The 18,670-nt window shown below is 47.2% G+C and overlaps 2 protein-coding genes across 6 annotated transcripts in view; one reads left to right on the top strand and one right to left on the bottom strand.

The window, feature by feature from the left end:
- The window catches only part of CUNH1orf226 (chromosome unknown C1orf226 homolog), a 295,496-nt gene extending 278,832 nt beyond the window's left edge, over window positions 1-16,664 (top strand). For 2 of the 5 annotated variants that reach the window (XM_021163356.3, XM_021163360.3), the window contains exons 11-12: window positions 12,050-12,377; window positions 13,249-16,664. In XM_021163356.3, the coding sequence (XP_021019015.2) occupies window positions 12,050-12,377; window positions 13,249-13,744 (824 nt within the window). In that variant the 3' untranslated portion in view covers window positions 13,745-16,664. Of the gene's footprint in view, window positions 1-6,492; window positions 8,712-12,049; window positions 12,378-13,248 lie in introns of those variants that run through there. The other 3 variants (XR_015048409.1, XM_085842787.1, XM_085842790.1) reach the window with 3 other exon arrangements.
- Spata46 (spermatogenesis associated 46) lies at window positions 2,834-6,395 on the bottom strand. Its single transcript, XM_021163366.2, has 2 exons — window positions 5,954-6,395; window positions 2,834-3,441 (listed from the first exon to the last, which is right to left on the bottom strand). The coding sequence occupies exons 1-2, from the start codon at window positions 6,054-6,056 to the stop codon at window positions 2,930-2,932; spliced, it is 615 nt and encodes a 204-aa protein (XP_021019025.1). The 5' UTR covers window positions 6,057-6,395; the 3' UTR covers window positions 2,834-2,929.
- Window positions 16,665-18,670: the final 2,006 nt, after the last annotated feature.

Here is an 18,670-nt window from a genome sequence, read left to right as displayed (position 1 = left end):
ATGGGAACTGGAAACTGTATTCCTTACATTCCTGCTTCTACTGATGCTGTCTGTAAGAACCTTTCTGAGCCTCGCTCTCAGCTGACCTTGTTTACGGATTGTGTTCCTTGATTTACTCTTTGCTTGACTGCTCTCCCCTCTCCTCCCTCCCACCTACCCTAGCCTTCTGCTTCCTAAAACTGTTTTGTCATTAACTGTTGGGTCAGCTCTCTGGGAAACGGTTCTGTTGATGTAAGTGCACTTACCCTTGGATGGTGTCACTAGTTAGTGGCTTTTGCTAAATAAACCTTTCTTATTTCTAAAAGCTTTCCCATTGTCTCTGCTTACTTCTTCTATTTAACCTGTTTCTTCTGTTCCCCCTTCTTGTATCCACTTCCTAAGCCAAGTATCATCAGCTCTGGGACGCAATATAGAAAGAATTCACACTGGGCAGTGGTGGTGCACACCTTTAATCCTAGCAGTCAATAGGTGGATCTCTGTGAGTTCAAAGCCAGCCTGGTCTACAGATCCAGCCAAGGATAGAAAATCCTGTCTGAGGAGAAAGAAAAAGAGAGAGAGAGAGAGAGAGAGAGAAGAAAGAAAGAAAGAAAGAAAGAAAGAAAGAAAGAAAGAAAGAAAGAAAGAAAGAAAGAAAGAGAGGAGAAAGAAGAGAAGAAGGGGGAGGGAGGGAGGGGGAGGGATAGCTATCTCATAGCTGGGAGATATATGCTTTAGGAATATAGAGGGCAGAAATCAGGGATCCGACCACACATAGGACAGCCCTGACAAGGAGTTATCCAGCCCAAGGCCATTAAAACCCACTGCAATGCCCTAGCCAACATCCAGGTTTTTTGGACTCTTCTGACCCCTGGATTTTCAGATGCCATTAGAACATGACAGTAGTAGCAGTGAGTTCCAGTGCAAAAACACTGTCATTGTTTCTTCCATAACTATGATCAAGACTATTTAATTTCACTGACCCCTGGACTCAGTGTCTGAGATTTCTATTTGGTAGCTGCCCACGTGGGCCTGTTCCAACCAAGTTTTTATAGGGAACAAAACAGCCTCCTTCCCATATCTTCCTACAAGGATCATAGCACCGAGGATTCACAGAGGACTCCTGGTACATGGAAATATGAGCCTCTCAGCATAGAGCAGTAATGGGAGAGCAGAAAGAACATTCCAGAAGTGGTCTGCAGAGTCTCACAGTGCAGTCAATTTGGGAGGCTTTTTTTGACTTCCCAAAACTAGGACTTTGGGTGGTTTGGAAGGGAAAGGAAGGCTGGGAAGGCTGTCAGAGGAGAATAAACAATATACACTGTTTACTCTCCCCTGTACCCTGGAATGGTAAATGCCAATTGCAGCTTTCATGAGTGTGTATGAGAGCCTTGTAAAAAGCCTCAGCAGAGAGCACCTATCAGTGCCCCAGGGTACAGTAAAGTTTATACTTAGTGTGCTTCCTCCTCTGCACTCCTGTGCTGGTAGGTACAGGCATCTGCTGGGCACTCTTTTCTATGTGCTGAAACCACATGGAGCTCTGTCCCAAAAATGTGGGAAGCACCTTTCTGTCCCTAGCGAGAAGATAATGGACACCGGCTGGATAGTAATGAACCTATGCTATGCCCCCCCGCCCCCAGCAGCTGCTTTTCCTCCTGGCTGTTTGGAGAATGTGATGCAGAGGCCCCTGAGCGAGATGCATAGGGTTGGTAGGGGATTAGGAGTCGGTTCCCAGGGTTCCCAGGTGATGGTGAAACCAAGAGGGGCCTCTGCTGTGTGTGCTTCTCGCTGTACTTGCTGAGGGACCATATCAAAGGACCAGGACACATGTGCACAGTCACTCATGTAAGAAGCCACTTCCCAGACTTCAGTGGCTCTTCCAGTTAAGAAACAGAGTAGGTACTAACTAGAAAGGTTCACCAGTCACTTCCCTCCCGCTTGGGGAATGGTATCCATGGAGTGATGTCAAGGTTGCCTAGACACCACCTGGCTTCTGAGTGGCCAGGTTGTGACCTGTAAATTCCAGCTCTTGAATCTGACAGTCTCTGGACTCTTGCTAAGCAGAGAGGGCACAGAAAAGGCCGGGGTTGTTCTCATAGCATGTTAAGTGGTAGGGATGTGAGTACAACATTTCTCGTGCTGGGGGAACGTAAGAACCAGACGTGATATTTTGATAACAAAACGATAAACAGGAGCATCTCTCTGCTAAGACCATAAAGTCAGGCTGTGCATCATGGGAAAGACAAAGAAGGAACCTACATACGCTGACCCCACTCTTGGGGAAGGCAAAGACTAAAAGACGATTGATACCCAGTCCCTGAGAGGAAAGACCAAGTCATCTTTCTGATTCAGATTGGCAGAGAGCGTTGCCCTGAAATGAAGTAAGGGTCAGGACTGTCCAACTGTACATTGTGTGGTGACAGCACACCTCAAATGGTTAATATCTAAGATGTGTTTCAAACTGCCTTCAGTTTCTTTCTCTGCCCTTTGTCCTCAGTGTGGGCAAGGACTAAACCTGTAGACCAGCATCCTGGAGCAGTGCTGTTTACATGGGAGCTGCTTCAGAGTCAGCTTGGAGGCCGGTTAGGGCAAAAGCTGGCGAGGCTCTTAAGACAGAGTTTCTGACTGAGTAGTCACTCTGTCTCTTATTAGTTCCCATCAGTGCTAGCCTGGTCACCTCGCTTTAACAGCCACTTAGAGGATACTCTCAAACTTCTAGAACTATGCTTATCCTGAGAGAGAGAAAGAAAAGGGGAGGCAAAGAGGTGGGTCTGGTGTTGCTAAGCAACCGCTGATTGAAAGTGATGAAGATTCACTGGGTACCAAGAGGAGCAACAGATGATGGAGGCTGACCAGACTTGGCAAAAGAAGGCTATGACTAATTTCAATTTATTGTTACCCCTCTAGAGGCATAAATAGGCTTCATCCCTATTTACCTGAGATGTCAGCAGGACTACTTGAAGGCCTGGCAGCTGCCCAAGGAGATCCTATCTCCTGTCCGGGCCTTCTGCTCCTTGCCCCAGAGGGTTTTGAGCTTTCGGTAGTACACCTTGCAGCTGAAACCCTCCTTGAAACCCCCCTTGATGTGGCTCTTGAGGGAGTGCAGAGTGGGGTACATGCGACAACAGGATGCACACTTGTAGCCATTCTGCTGGGCTGGGTGCCACTTGGAAGCCATTAAGATGTCCTGGGATGTGATAGAATCCAAACCATGCTTGGATTTCCTGTTGGCCTCCCTGGGGTATGTGTTCTCTTGGGAGGAAGAAGATGAGCAGACACTTTCAGCCACGTCCTCAAGAAGGCAGTTATCCCCTCTGCCCTCTTCTCGGTCCACCTCTGGGAACCCATAGGCCTCCAGGTGGCTCTCTTTGTCTGTGCATACGAAGTAGCTGTAAGGGGAAAACCAGGGCCGGTAGATGGTGCAGTTCCGTCTCAGCTGCTCCCCATTCTGGGTGTCCCCCAAGTCTGCAAAGGAAAGAACAGGGTCTGAGTCTGGGGCTAAGGGCAGCAAAAAGGGAACGAGAAATGGCTGGAGGCAGTCAGGAGAACCAGACAGGTAAGCAGTTGATTAGGCAAGACCTCAGAGGATCTGTGTTCCGCCTTGCTGATGGCTGAGAGGTCGCAGGTGTTGATGGGATAGGAAAAACGGCTTAAGACATACATTCCTGCTGCCTTCTTTTTCTGCTGGTGAAAATGGCCATCAGATGTCTGGGCAAGAGACTGACCCTTCTCTGCGTAAAGACACCTTGACTTCTGACTCCTTTAAGGATAGGTAAGAATAGGTAGACATCTGACATCTAATAGTTGTTTTGCCACCAATGAACCACTTTTCCAGCCTCAGTGCCAATTCTAATCCCTCCATAGATAACTTAGACAGAAACCAACTGTTCACATGAGCTTGAGAGATAGCACTGAGGAGGCAGAAGCCATCATGTTCCTATGAACTTCTACTGAACAAGACACAATGTAGACATCCTCCCCTTAGGAGTATAGCCCCTGTCCCTCTTCAGCTTCTTACATGTCCTTGCCCAGAATAGGAGAAGGCTTCACATGCTGCAGGCACTTGGCTGTGCACCAGATGCTGGAGAACATTTGCTTGGGTCCTAGGGAGGCAGGGCCTGACATGGACTGACAGTGAGTACTACTGTCTTTACAATATCTGAGTTACAGAAGAAACAGTGGTAAGCTGAGCAGGATTGGGATTCCTCTTAGGGGGACTCTCAAAGACACACTTTTAGAGACTCATCTTCTGTGTGTTAGGGGGTCTCAAAACTAATGCAAAACAGTGACCTCTGAACTCCAGCAGGCCTGTTCTAGGTGGTGTTCCGAAGTAGTCACAAATGGGGCAGTTTCTTCAGACCTACAGAAAAGGTTTCCTCTAGAAACCAGGTTGTAAGACTTAAGCTAGGCTAGGGCATGCTGTGGCAGGAAAGGTCATATCTAGCATGACCAAAAGCCTTGGTTTCAAACCTTATTCCTGAAGACTTGCCTCAGATGGCACCTTTCTCCGTAGCCCACCCCCCACCTGATGCTCCTGCTTATCGTGAGTGACTTCAATTTCACAGGACTCTGGACACAGCCCATATAGGCATGTTGCATGGTCCTTTGGGGAGTGAGGAGCCAGGTTTCTAATTGAAGGATCTCAAGCCTTCAGTCAGAGGGGGCATGGGGGCCCTTGTTGAAAAGTTTCTGGGGAATGTAGGGTTGAGGATTAGCTGGGTGGTAGAGCATTTGCCAAGCATTCATGACGCTCTGGGTTTGATCCCCACCACTAGGTGGGTCTGGGAGAAAGTGGATGTGCCTTAAACCCTAGGGCAATAGCTAGACTTCTAGGAGGTAGATTTAAAAATGTTCTCTGTAGAGGCAATGGGTGTTTAGGAGAATGCCCACAACAGTACAGCTCAAGTCTAGTGTGTGGGGCCATCCCTAGAGCTGGTTCTCAACTAAGGGTCAAGACACCTTTGGGGGTCTCCCAGCCCTGTCACAGGAGCCACCTAAGACCATTGGAAACAGATATTTACATTGCAGTTCTTTAACAGTAGCAAAATTACACTTATGAGGTAGTAACAAAAATAATTTTTGGGGGGGCCGGGGGAGGCAGGGGTTGGTCACCACAACATGAGCAATTGTTCTAAAGGAAGCATTAGGAAGGTTGAGAACCAGTGCTCTAAAGGATCTTGTTCCAAACCATTGGATCCATGGAGCCCTCAGCTTCCAGGTGATGTTCACATTAATGAGCCATGGTCATTGTAATGACAATTTTGGAATTTTGGATTCTTTTTTTAAAAACAGAAATATTGCATGAATATGTTTTCATTTTAATCCCAGGTATGGGATCTGGGGTTGCTTCAGATTATCCAAAACAGCTGACGGTGATTTACCTTGTGCTCTGCGAGGAGTGATTTTGCCACCCGCAGATAGTTTCTGTGATTGTGTGACATTTGAAATTCTAGGGACTTTTCAGAGGATGTAGAAATGCTAGGGCCCTAAGAGGCAAGATAGGTTGTCGGTTTGCTGTTGGTCCCAATCATGCAAAGAAGAAACAAGAAGTGAGATATTCTGACAATGAAGGTCAAACTTGCCCCCTCCCAAGGAACTCAGTGCCCCTAATCAGCAGGGATCAAAAAGTAATTGTTAGACTACTTCCTGCTGATAAGGGGGGTCAAGTTCCTGGGGGGGGTGATCTTTATTGTCAGGATATCTAAATTCTTCTTGTTTCTTTCCTCTCCATCCTTTTTTCTTTCCTATCTAGTGTTGGGGGGTGAAAGTGGAAAGGGGTGGAGAAGGGTAGAAGAAAGAAGATCCCACAAAAGCATCCAAAGACAGCTACACTTCACACTTCCATTGAAAAGTCCTCGTGTATCGACCTTTGTTCCTTCCCATGATCTTCAGCTCACTACTTGCCCGTTTAAGACCAAGTTAATGAGAGGACATGCTCTCTAGGTAGACAGACTACTACCTCGACTTGAGCGTTTACCTGGCAAGCTGGTGGCAAGTGAGGACATTATGTCCGGAAAAGCACTCAGGGCAGAGGAGGAGATCCGAGGTCTGGGAGTGCTGAGGAGTGAGTAGTTATCCATGCTCTGACCACACAGGGGAATGGAGGTCACACACCCACTCGGGAGAGGTTGGCCGGGTTGTCTAGGCAATAAACATTCTGCATGCAGCTGACATCACAACCCATGATTCCATTAGCCAGTTAGGTTATGAATTTGAAAGATGGGTATAGATTTCTTGTGTGAAAGACTGTTTTTCTTTTAAAAACTTAACTAGTTGTTCGTTTTTTTTTTAATTAAACTTTTTAATTGGTATACAAAGAATTAGTGGTCATCATAGAATTCTTGAACAAAGTGTGTTTTAGTAGATTCCCTTCCCATCTCCACTGCACTCTAACCTCCCCATATCCTTTCCCAGTATCTTTCTGCTTCCATGTCACGTGTGTCCTTTTTGTCCCTCTCCCCTTTCTTTAGCCTAACCTTTTTCTGAGTCTCTAATTTCCTTTTTCCTTTTTTCTGGCTTTACCAACCTCTACACACACACACACACACACACACACACACACACATACCTATATAAATCACAAACTAGAGTCTGCATGTGAAAGATACCCATTTCTTTCTGAATTAGGAGGCCTTATTTAAGATTTTACTTTCCACAGACAGGCTAATGAAACAGGGGCCCTGGAAATAAACAGGCAAAGGTGTAGCCACCTAATTTTTGACAAAGGTATCAAAAACATCCAATCGGGAAAAAGGCAAATAATTCTAGCAAAACTGGACATGCATCTGTGAAAGAATAAAATTTGATTCATTGTCTTTCACCCCTTGCAAAGGCCACTTTAGAGTAGATCACAGACAAATACCAGCTGGAAATACTGGAACTGCTAGAGGAAACATAAGAAATACACTTTAGGATATAGGTAAAGACGAGAACTTTCTAAGCAAAGCTCCAGTGACTCAGGAAATAGCCTCAGGGACTTCATGCAATGTAAAAGCCCACACACACCAAGAGAAGGTATGAGTGGAGTGAACAGGCAGGCCACAGAGTGGGAGAAAATCTCTGCCACCTGTACTTCACAGGTGGAGCTAGTAGCTTGATTTTTTTTTTAACTTGCCATTCTTTAATGGCCTGTCTTGGCTAAGAATACCCAGCAAGAAGGGAGAACACTGGAGAGCCATTTGCAGTGGTGTTGCTTACCACTTATTTTCTTTAGGACTGTCACCGTTTCTGTGAGAACATCCCATGTGTTTCCACCTCCGGGACCCCTCCATCCTCTGGGAGTAACCATCTTGTTCTTCTTCTGCCTTATTTTCCTGGCCTCTACAACACAAGATTTTCCTTATTTTGTTGTACTGGTTGTGTTGTTTAGGGCAATATATATATACACACACATACATATACATACATATACATATACTTTTAGAAAATAATTTCAATATCTAAAATTTGCAAAAGTTAAAATTTGTACCATACACTGTGAAGCCAGATGTTTTAACATTGTGTCCCATTTTGTGTTGTCAGTTCCTCTACCTGCTGTGTGTGTGTGTGTGTGTGTGTGTGATTGGGGATGAAACCCAGGCCTTTGTGCATGCTCGGTAATCACTCTATCACTGAGCAACATTCCCAGTCTTTAAATATATTTTGTTTGCTTATTTGTGTTCTGAGCTATTTGGAGGTAAGTTACTCTGTATCCTTTTATACTAAATACTTCAACATATATTTCCTAAGACTGGTGACCAGATATTGTTTTTAATAGTTGATGCCTTTTTAGGCAAATGGACTTCTCCATCCCATTTGTTCATTGTAGGCAGTGTGCTGATCAGACTGTGGACTCCAGGGCTGCCTCACACCTAGCACCCTAGAAAGGTGCATAACAAATATGAGAGGTGATTGTGACACTTGAAAAAGAGATGCAGGCGCCCCATTCTGGACCACCACAGCCCATTAACATAGATATATAGAAGTGCTTTGGATATAAATGACAATGTGTTTACACTGGCTACAAAAGACAGTCTGCTCCTAAGGTCCAAATATAGCTGTCCTGAAGAACTGGTCTGATGAGCATTTATTCCCAGGTACTTAAACATTTGAAGGATTGAGAGAACTGATTTGCCTCCTGTTTCTCCCCGTGGCTGGTTTAGAATGCTAAAACGTTTATAGTGTAAATTGAACTGTGCTATTTTGTTGCTTCTGAGGTTGTTGGTTATTTCATTTGGCTCACCATGGTTTAAAGGAAGCTCCTGGGGTCTGGGAGTCAGGATACATGGTTTTGAGTTCCCTTCTCCATCAGCTGTGTGATGGGCAGCCTCTGCCACTTGGCTTTTCCATATCGTTTCTTTAGACTGAGGTAGAGTGTATGAATGTCTTCCTAACCACAGTCTAGCAATTTACATATGAAAGGAGTATAGATGTGAGCTATATTCACAGGACCCAAGGGACTTAGAAGTGTTGGCTGTTGCCAACTAGGAAGATGGAGTTCTTGTAAAGGGGGCCCAGAATGTAGTGTCTTTTTGTTGTTTTGAAATCATGAGCCTGTTTTGACTTAGATATTGGAGAGTTCTTGGGAACTTGGTCTCTCCAGGGTTTGCCATGCCAGACGGTATAGCCATCTTTTTCTGTTGTTGTTGGTGATGGCGCAGACAGGAAATGCCTCTCTAAAAGTGGTTGCTCGATACATAAATGTGTCTTTCTCTCATTTGTTTCCCACCTGCTTTTCGAGCCCTTTTCTCGGACAGGTAAGATTCCCCTCTTTCTTGTGGATGACATAGCTTCCCAGATGCCCCCCTCTCTGCTTGAATATGTGCATGTTCTGGGGGTGCTGTTGGGAGGTCCGAGGTCCTCCCAGCTGGGATCCAACCACATCTCATCTCCTCACCATTGCTCTCTCAGTCTCCAAGGCTGTACGTAGAGTGTGAGAGGCTCATCAGCAGGAAAGAGGCTCACCGTGGGGACAACAGAGGCCCAAGACAGAGGTCAGCTTTGTAGAGAAGACAAGTTTTTTTTCTAGCCTGACCTCACAAGCCCTTGCAAGCACTGCCACAGAGAGGGCTTCTTTGCCTTCTGAGGCTGTTGTCACAAGTCCCGAGGCAGTTCGAGTGATGTCCTTACACTATTGGTCATCACTGAGAGGTGGTTAAGAATTCCCACAAGGGCTGGAGAGATGGCTCAGTGGCTAAGAACACTGACTGCTCTTCCAGAGGTCCTGAGTTCAATTCCCAGCAACCACATGGTGGCTCACAATCATCTGTAATGGTATTTGATGCCCTCTTCTGGTATGTCTGAACACAGTGACAATGTACTCACATATATAAATTACATAAATCTGGTTTTTTTTAATTGCCATAAAAGTCAAATTTGGCTAAACTGATTTATTAAATGCTTATTCTTATGCAAGTCCCTAAGCCAGGCCTTGTAGTTGATAAAAGTACTCTAAGGGTCTATAGCCCTTTTCAATGGGGCTTCCCATTCTATTGTGTAGACAAGGTATATTTCTCAAAATTTTTGAGGTAATGATAAGGAAAGCATATAATAGACTCACCTTAAATTACTGAGTGGTTTAGAATTTTTCACAGACCATATGGTAAGAAATAGAGAAGCAGGACAGGAACCCAAACTAGGCATCATCTAAGTTGTTTGTTAAGGATGCGCTTTGAAAGGAATAGATGATTCTCACTTACAAATCACTTTGATGGGCAGTCTGAGTGTTTCCGTGCGCTTGCTCTGAGAATGTAAAGAAGCCACCAGAGAAATGTGAGGTCGAGCCAGCAGTAGAGAACTTCCTCCTTCTAACACACACCCATGGGGCATTACATACACTTCCTTTCTGTTCCATGCACTTCCTGGATGCAGAGAGATAGTGAGAATAATTTCCAAATCACCTCTGCTCCCTGGTGAAGTGTAAGAGTAAAGACAATGAGAAGGATTTTGGACCGTGATAGGAAATTATGTCAGAGTAGATGTCGTGGCAAGACACACTCTTATGGGTATGGTCAGGAGCAGCTGTGGGGTAGGCCGAGCACTCTGCCACTGTGATAGGTGCATATCTAGGGTCCCAGCAGCTTGGGGGCTTGTCCCCAATTCCCTGGCATATCCCTATCACCACACTGTAGTTCCACCCCAGGAGACCTGAGGCATTACCAGTCCATATTTTATGGAGGAAACATGCCTATGGTGTAGTATGAAGACCAGAGAGGTTATCCCTACTCTTTTTTGCATGGCTTTCTCCATGCTCCATAGGGACTCTTCAAATACAAGTTGTCTAGGTAGTTGACATAGTTGTAATATCTCAATGCACATCACAGAAAGTGAAGCATCCCCCCTTGGTTTGGAACTCAGCAGTGCAGTTCAACTGAGACTGAACAATAGGACCTAACCTCAGGCAATCTTAGGAAAGGCTTCCCGAGATAGACCCTTAGCAGACATATTAACAGTGAGAGCCCAGGGACAGATAGACCACAAAGCTAGGACAATGGCCACAGACAACTCAGGCTTGAAGTCTGGCTACTTCGATAACCTAGTTTTCAGAGAGGATACGGATGCCCAGGAGTCAGTGTGTCTTAGTTAGGGTTATTGCTGTTATGATAAAACACCATGACCAAAAGCAAGTTGGGGAGGAAAGAGTTTATTTGGCTTATGCTTCCACATCCATAGCTATCACTGAAGGAAGTTAGGACAGAAACTCAAACAGTGTGGGGACCTGGAGCCAGGAGCTAATATACAGAAGCCTGGAGGGAGGCTGCTTACCTGTGTGCCTCTCCCCCATGGCTTGCTCAGCCTGTTTCCTTATAGAACCCAGAACCACCAGCCCAGGGATGGTACCATCCATCTGTCACTAATTGAGAAAATGCTCTACAGATTTGCTTACAGCCCTATCCTTTAGAGACATTTTCTTAATGAAGGCTCCCTCTCTGGTAACTCTAGTCTCTGTCAAGTTAATGTAAAATTATCCAGAACACAGTGTGTGAACAACACAGCACAGGTCCTGGAGTTCCAGACATTTCAACGGCAGACCTCAGGGCTACCATCTTGCCCCTCCTAATTCCAAGTGAATGTGAGCAGTTCGTTTGAGGTACTCATTGAGTAGCTGCTATGTGCAGGCCCAAGCCTGGTGCTGACGATACAAATACAAAGATGCATGAAGTGTGGCCTCAGCCTTAGGAATGTTTCCCGCTTATTAAGCTAACACTCAAAATAACTGTTCCAGTCATACACAGGTCCCAAGAGGACGAGCTTCCATCGCTATCCATGACCCAAGTAAAGGAAAGAGCCCTAAATGCTGGGTTGGAAGACCTGAGTTCTAATTCCAGCCAATCAGTAACTGGTACTGTGACACAAGGCCTGCAGTTACTACTCTGAGCCTCTCTCTAGCCTAATGAGCTTCTTCACTATGCTCTCATGGTGAGCAAGAGAGCATGGATTTGTCGGGACATTTGGGACATTTGTGCTTCACCAGCAGCAAGTTCCTGCCCATATGCCACACACTGGGTCTGACTGACTGTCTAGCCTCTGTGTGCACGGGCTTACCTGCTCTCCCAGGTTCCACTCAGGAGCTCTTGACCCCCATTCCATGAGGGAATGTGTAGCCCATGAGGCCTTCCATAGGTAGCTCCCTACCCAGAATCCTCCTCTGCCATTCATTCCTGCAGCAGCCCCTTGTCCTGGTGCCTGAGACAAAGAGCACAGCATGTACTCATGGCCCTGTCAGCATGTCACATTTCATTGCTTCATCCCCTTTCTCTCTCGGCTTCAAAGGGCCTGGTGACACCAAGGCCAAAGAGGTCAAGCCGTATGTCGAAGAGGCTAGCTTAAAGGAACACGCTTGGCTTTTCTTGACCCGGGTTTTCATTCACTGATTAACCCGAGTGGGGAACAACTGGAATGTTTGGTCTCATGTTCTATTACAAAAACAAACAAACAAACAAACCTGGAAAGTTTAAAAGCATCTTTACTGGAAGCTTCCAGAAGGTTTGGGGTATATTGCAAAACCATCAAAGCTGAGTGACAAATCCAGGGTCCTGTTCCCCTTCACTTACATGTCTCTCTCTCTCTCTTTTTTTCTTTTCTTTGTCCATAGTTGACCACAGTATGTTTGAGAATTTGAACACAACCCTCACTCCAAAGCTCCAGTCCAGCCATTCCTTTCCCCACCTGTCCAGACCTGGGGCCCCAGGCTCCATCGCCCCTGGTTCTGGAGAGCCAGGAGGACCAGGACTGAGGGTGGGCAGCAGCCAGCACCTTAGGAATCTGGGCAAAGCTGTGGGGGCCAAGGTCAATGACCTCCTGCGGAGAAAGGAGTCTTCAAGCCTGGGCAGTGTGGGTGTGATGGAGATTAATAAGACAGCTGGAGCCCAGCTGCCTGGTGGGGAAGACACAGCCTGTGGACCCTGGCTGGAGGATGAAAGGTGAGTCCTCTCAACCCCCCATTATCCCAGTTGTAGAGGAAGGAACGTGGACAAAACCACAGAGCATACAGGAAAGATCAGACCCAAGGAAGCGGTGAACATTTGTCGAGAAAAACAGGGATAGGCCCCATGTTCATGAGAGGCCACTTCAGCCTTCATGACCAGAGACGTACTTCCCACCTGGGTACTGTGCTTTGACCAATTTCACACTGTACCCCAGGCTAGCGTGGAACTCACAGTCCAGACTGACCTCACAGTCAAGGCAACCCTCCTGTCTCGGCTACCCTGAGATAGTAGATGTGAGCCATCATGCCGTGCTTTAGGTGTCTTCTCATTTGCAGGTGACCCACGTTCAGAAAGTTAGTATTTGGAACCGAATTTGAATCCTGGTATTACCCAGAAACTCTCCACATGAGTTCTGTTGCCAGCCGTTCCTTGTAACGGCTGCTATGGACTGAGTGCCTGATAGGGAGGGAGAAGCCCAATGTAGCTCCTTCTGTTTCCATCCCACAGCTCCTTCCTGGGCCTTAAGTCCAACCCCTATGCCGATGAGCTTGTGTGCCCTTTTTTGGGACCCGGTTCTGGGTTCTGAGATGACTCAGCTCCCTGGAGTCTTTATCCAGCCTCTCAGAGGCAACACTTTGAGCCATTGTGGGCACTGAATGAGGAGAGAGCAGTCCCAGAGCTAGTTGTTGGGCTGAAGTTGCTGAGCTCTATACCCTAAGCCCAGAGCAAGACCTCAATGGAGAAAGTGCTTGCTGGGGAGGAGGGGTATAATTGAAGGGGCAGTTGGAGCAGAGAATCGAAAATGTTTGTAGACTGGTGTGCAACCATCCATAAAGCCTGAGTGTTTATTGTCATGGACTTTCAGGTCAGTCCAAGAAGCCTTCCCACTGCTGGACCCTCCACCTCCCATAACCCGGAAGCGAACTCCTCGGGCCCTGAAGACCACCCAGGACATGCTGATTTCATCGCAGCCCGTCCTAAGCAATCTAGAATATGGGACAGAATCGTCACCTGGGCAGGCGCAGGACTCTCCACCCGCTGCTCAGCCTGTCTCTGCAGACACTTCACGGCCGGAGTCTACCGTTGAAATGGGAGAGAAGGGAGAGGCTCTGCCCAATGGTGAGGTGTCCCTGTTGGTACCGGACCTAATACACAAGAACACCCAGGAGGAAGCCAAGCTAAAAGCAACTGAGGGCAAGAAATCCTCCTCCCCTGGCCCCATCGAGAGAAATGGCCTCAAACTCAGCTTGAGCCCCATCAGCCTGGCCGAGTCCTGGGAGGACAGCAGCCCACCTCCGCAGGCACGGACTTCCAGCCTTGACAATGAAGGCCTTCATCCAGACCTGCTGTCCTTTGAGTAGAATCTCTTGTCTTCCCTGCTGAACCTCCTCTTCAATTTGCCCCCCCCCCACCACCACACACAGGTCCATCGTCCAGTGGTGCCGTGCCCTCATCTTCCTTATTGGAAGGCACAGCAGAGCCCACTCTCTACCAGAGGTGTTGTGGGACCAGATGGCCACTTGTGTAGTCCCAGTAAAGGAGTCTGCAGAACAGCAAAGGGTCTCAGTGCCATCTCATCCTGCTCCTCTGCAAACCCCTCTGCCGGCTGCTGCCTACAGCTTTGGCTGCTGGAACTCATCTTCCTTCGGGCTTGTCCCAGTTTCCTCCTGATTCACAGGGCCACCAGCCCAAGAGGATGGATCTAGCAGGAATTTTCTTTACCTGTCTGCTCAGACTCACATGCTGTCTATCCTTTGACCTCCCCCCCACCACCACCAATCCCTGATTCTGTCTCTTTCTTCCATACTGGTCCAGGCCCTCTCTGCCTGGAAGAAGATACAGCTAGGGAAGAACGATAGGTTTTGACTTGATGATGGGACCTGACCTGGAAAGCTACACCTTGACTATAATCCTAGCCACCACCTTTCCTCTGCTTCTGGCCCAGCATCAGAGGAGGTGCCTCCGGGGCTTAAGGCCTTGAGAGCTTCCTCAAAGGTTGCCCCTTGTCACTGAGGGTTCCCAGGGTTTTCTCATCCATTTAGGTGTGCCCCTACCTATCTGGATAGGCACTTGGGAACGATGGTATGGGCAGCCTTGCTGTGTGCGTGTGAAGACAGAAGTAGGCAGGCCCCTGCAGAAGCAGCAGAGAGTGTTCTGATGTTCAGAGAGGAGAGCGTGAGAGCATGGAATGGTCCTGCAAGAGCAGAGATCACAGGGAGGAGAACCGTGAGGACTGAGAAGGGCACTGCTGAGAGTCAGAGCAGCTTTCAAGCCACTGCGCACCAAGAAGGAAGCAGTGCCTGGATCTGGGAACAGTATGTGTGAGAGCCGGGGTGGAGCATGTGAGAGACTGGAGTGTGGTGAGGACGGTGGAAGCAAAGCCGTTGTCTTTAGTGAAAGTGCTTCTTTGTGCTTGTGCTGACATTGCCGGAATTCCCGCAGCGCCAGAGATACCTCAAGCCTCTGTCTTCTATTCAGGTAATGGCGATCCTCCTCTGCTTCTGCGTAGATCTGTGTAAGGACCCGACAAGACTTATCAACCATTCACTGGTTCCTGCCTTCCAGGTTAACTTGCTTTGTATCCCTCTCTTCCTTTAGGGGCCCTATCATGCTGTCTTCCCTGTGGCCAGGAGACTCTGTAGTGATCCCAGCCACAAGGGCCTTTGTAGCCAGAAGAGGAATCCCTATTCTTGAACAAGGAGGCCAGAGGCCAACAAGGAGGCTGGGGATGGTGCATCCAGCCAGGGCAGGCCAAGCAGCAGTCCTCTTGCCCTCTTTCCTGTGCTCTTCCCTTTTCTGCTTGCTTGGCTCCCCATCTGTGACACTGGGGCACACGGGTCTCACTTCCCAGTTCAGCATCACCGGTGTGCTGCCCTCCTCCCAACTAGCAGACATCTGAGCTAACTCCTGCAGCTGGATGCTAAGGATGAAGGTTTCCTTCTCATACACCCGAGTAAGCAGCTGCATGGCTTCAGCCACCTCTGCCCTCTGACCCTTTTCTCCCACCCCATCTTCCATTGCCACAGAAAGTAAGGCTTGATCCCATGCTCCCTGCAAACTCCCATCTCTTCCTCTCAGATGAAAATCCATGCAGCCAGGCATCTGAAGGCTCTGTTGGAGTATACAAGACTGTTAGTACATCTGCAGCACACACGTGCTTTACTCCAAGAACATCCCAGGGATGTGACATTTGATCCTAAAGTCAGAGTAGTTCGTAGGACTAGCATTTGAGGACCTATGGATTTTCCCACAGTGATGTGGGAATCTTACCCAAATCAGAGCGTTCAGGCTTTAGGGTGGAAAGTCTAAGCATTCACCAGAGAGCAAGTCCATTGTAATCTGAGCTCTCCATATCAAAATCGTGGTTTGCTCCTCTGATAGGAAGCTCACAGGTATCTGCTCCCTGGGACGTCTCCTCCCCAGAGACTAGGTACTATGGTTGCCTAAGACCAACAGCATGAGGCTTGGCTTGGCTTAAACACCCAGGATACTGCTAGACCCCTGGCCCTCAGGCCCAGGGTTGGCCAAGAGATCCCACCATTGTCCCAAGAGCCTTAAAGAGGGATCTTCTGAGTACTTCAGACTTGATGCTTGATGTTGGATTAGGTGCCATGCACACCTGCATCAACGGTAAGGCCTTGGCCATCTCCCTGCTACAGGGGTGGTGCTGCTACCCCAGGAGGCCCTCTGAGACTGAGCCTTGTTTTAGTTGCTGGAGATACTGCCTGGTGCTAAGGGGCTAAGGGTTTCCCAGCAGCAATAAATCCTCCTGAGGGCTTCCACTCACATCAGCTCTTCCAGCTAGTGACCTCATCAGGTTCACTGACCATCTCAGCACTGTGGACTTCAGCACAGCAGCCTTCACAATGAACCCAGGTCCTCTGGGGTTTTGGCCTTTGGGGAGTTTGATCTGCATGGCTCAAGAGCTGGCTAACAGGAAGGAATGAAGGGTCTAACTTCAATGTCTGTTTAAACAAGCTGGTGTCTTGGTGCCCTTTTCTTTCCACTTCTTTCCAGGCCCCGTCTTGTATAACCCTATTCAGCCCATAGCTTTACTTGATAGATGACAAAGTCAGCTTCCAGAAACATGGAAAGAAGGTGTCCCCTCCCTAGTCCCAGCCCACACTTCTCTCTAGAAATGTATCTGTGAATGTTCTGGGAGATATGAAGACATGTGTTTTAATCCATCATCTTTTAAAGAACAAGTTTGGCCCCTGTTGGAAAGAACAAGATTATAGTTCTATTCTGAGTATTTTTTAGAGAGTTCATATTTATATTTTTAGAGTTTTTTTTCTTGTAGAAGGAAATTGCATAATAAAATGATAAATGTGTCTTGCTGACTTGTCCTTTTTTCCTCCTGACTGGTGGAGAGTTCTAGAGTCCTGGGTGCCTAAAGGAAACCTGGGTGGGTGTAGAGCCATGACATCTTTTTTTTTTTTTTTTGGTTTTTGAGACAGGGTTTCTCTGTGTAGCCCTGGCTGTCCTGGCACTCACTTTGTAGACCAGGCTGGCCTCGAACTCAGAAATCCGCCTGCCTCTGCCTCCCGAGTGCTGGGATTAAAGGCGTGCGCCACCACGCCCGGCTCGAGCCATGACATCTTGCTTTGCAATCCAGCAAGACTGAGGAATGAGGGAGCCGGAAGAGAGGAGGAGGGGTTCTATAAACAAACCTCCAACTTGAGGCCTGTAGAGTAATGAGGACAAGTTAGGACAGACCATTTTTTATGTAACTGACTGACTGACTGCTGTAAGGGTCTCCATACATGACTGTTACTGTATCATCAACATGATTGTACTATCCAGCCCTCCTTGGGGGAGATCTGTAAGGAAACACAATGCCCATTGGCTTCTCCTTGAAGATCTTACCCTAGGGTCCATAGCCCACTTCCATCATAAATGAATAGAACCACATGCTCATGTGTACGTTCTTCCCCACAGAGTCCAGAACAGTGACCTCGCAGGGAGTTAGCATCAGCAGCTATCAGCACAATACTCAAAGCTGTCGACTTTAGGGAAATTGCTTCCATGGCTGCTTTGAACTACAACAGCCCTAGATGTCATTTACTGAGAGAATGTGACTTAAACAAGAGCTGGTGAGGAGTCCCTTCACCATTAATGTTGTCAGATCTCAGGATCCAGAGGAGCCATGCCCTAGAGCAGCAGTTCCATGCTCTAGAGCAATGGTTCTCAACCTATGAGTCGCAACCCCTATGGGGGTCAAATGACTGTTTCATAGGGGTCACCTAAGACTATCAGAGAACAGAGATACTTAAATTACAATTCATAACTGCCAAAATTATAGTTATGAACTATAGCAACAGAAATAATTTTATGGTTGGGGGTCACTACAAACAGGAACTATATTAAATGTTGCAGCATTAGGAAGTAGAAGGTTCAGTACTCTAGAGAATCAATCTATTGACTCTCTTAATAGAAAGAAGGTAGAGAGGAAGCAGGAGGCTCTGGAGGGAAAGGGACATCTGTTGTGTTCACACAGCCATTCACATTGCCAAGGGAGGGAAAGATGGGTCCTTTCTGTCTAGACATTTGCTACCATGACTAAGCCAGGGTTTGGAGTCTATAGTCCAGCATGCTGAGGCTCCTAGTTCTGTGTCATGAGCATCTTTACATGAGGGGAAGTCTCTGGCCTTTTCTGCATCTTATGGCTGTGGCTTCTAAGAGGTGGCAAAAGAAAAAGAAAGAGAGAAAGAGAGAGAGAGAAGAAGGAAGAAAGAAAAAGGAAGGAAGGAAGGAAGGAAGGAAGGAAGGAAGGAAGGAAGGAAGGAAGGAAGGAAGGAAGGAAGGAAGGAAGGAAGGAAGGACTTTTTAAGCTAGCTGGCTTTCCCCACTGCAGGGCACAGCTATGTTATTCCAGGAAAGCAGGAGTAACAAAAACCAACCCAGTGGTATGCTATGCATGGGAAAAGGCATTGAAAATACTTAACAACAGCAACATTTTTCTTTAAGTCTGTGCTGCAGTGACAGTTCTTTAGGTGACCTTTTCTATTGGATGGCTTTGGGTTCTGCTTCTGTCATCAATCAGGTATTAAAATGTGCCTGCTACATCATGCTCTCCTTTCCCACAATTGTGCAACGTTTTTGTTTTATTTTATTGCCTATAATCAAGTATGCAGAAATGATTATAAAAAATGTAGGGATTTTTTAAAATATAAGTGTAGAAGTGGGCGTGCATATGACACTTTTTCAATGCTGTCCTCTAATCTGGTCTAGAAACTAGAGGGGGAAGATGCATTTTTATTTAGACACTGGTGACAATATGGGGCCCT

This window comes from Mus caroli, unplaced genomic scaffold, assembly GCF_978045245.1.
Source record: "Mus caroli unplaced genomic scaffold, Mus_caroli_1 scaffold_1, whole genome shotgun sequence".
In the NCBI taxonomy this organism is placed as follows: domain Eukaryota; kingdom Metazoa; phylum Chordata; class Mammalia; order Rodentia; family Muridae; genus Mus; species Mus caroli.
The sequence above is the reverse complement of the archived record's forward strand: the minus strand, read 5'-3'. Positions and strand labels throughout refer to the sequence as shown.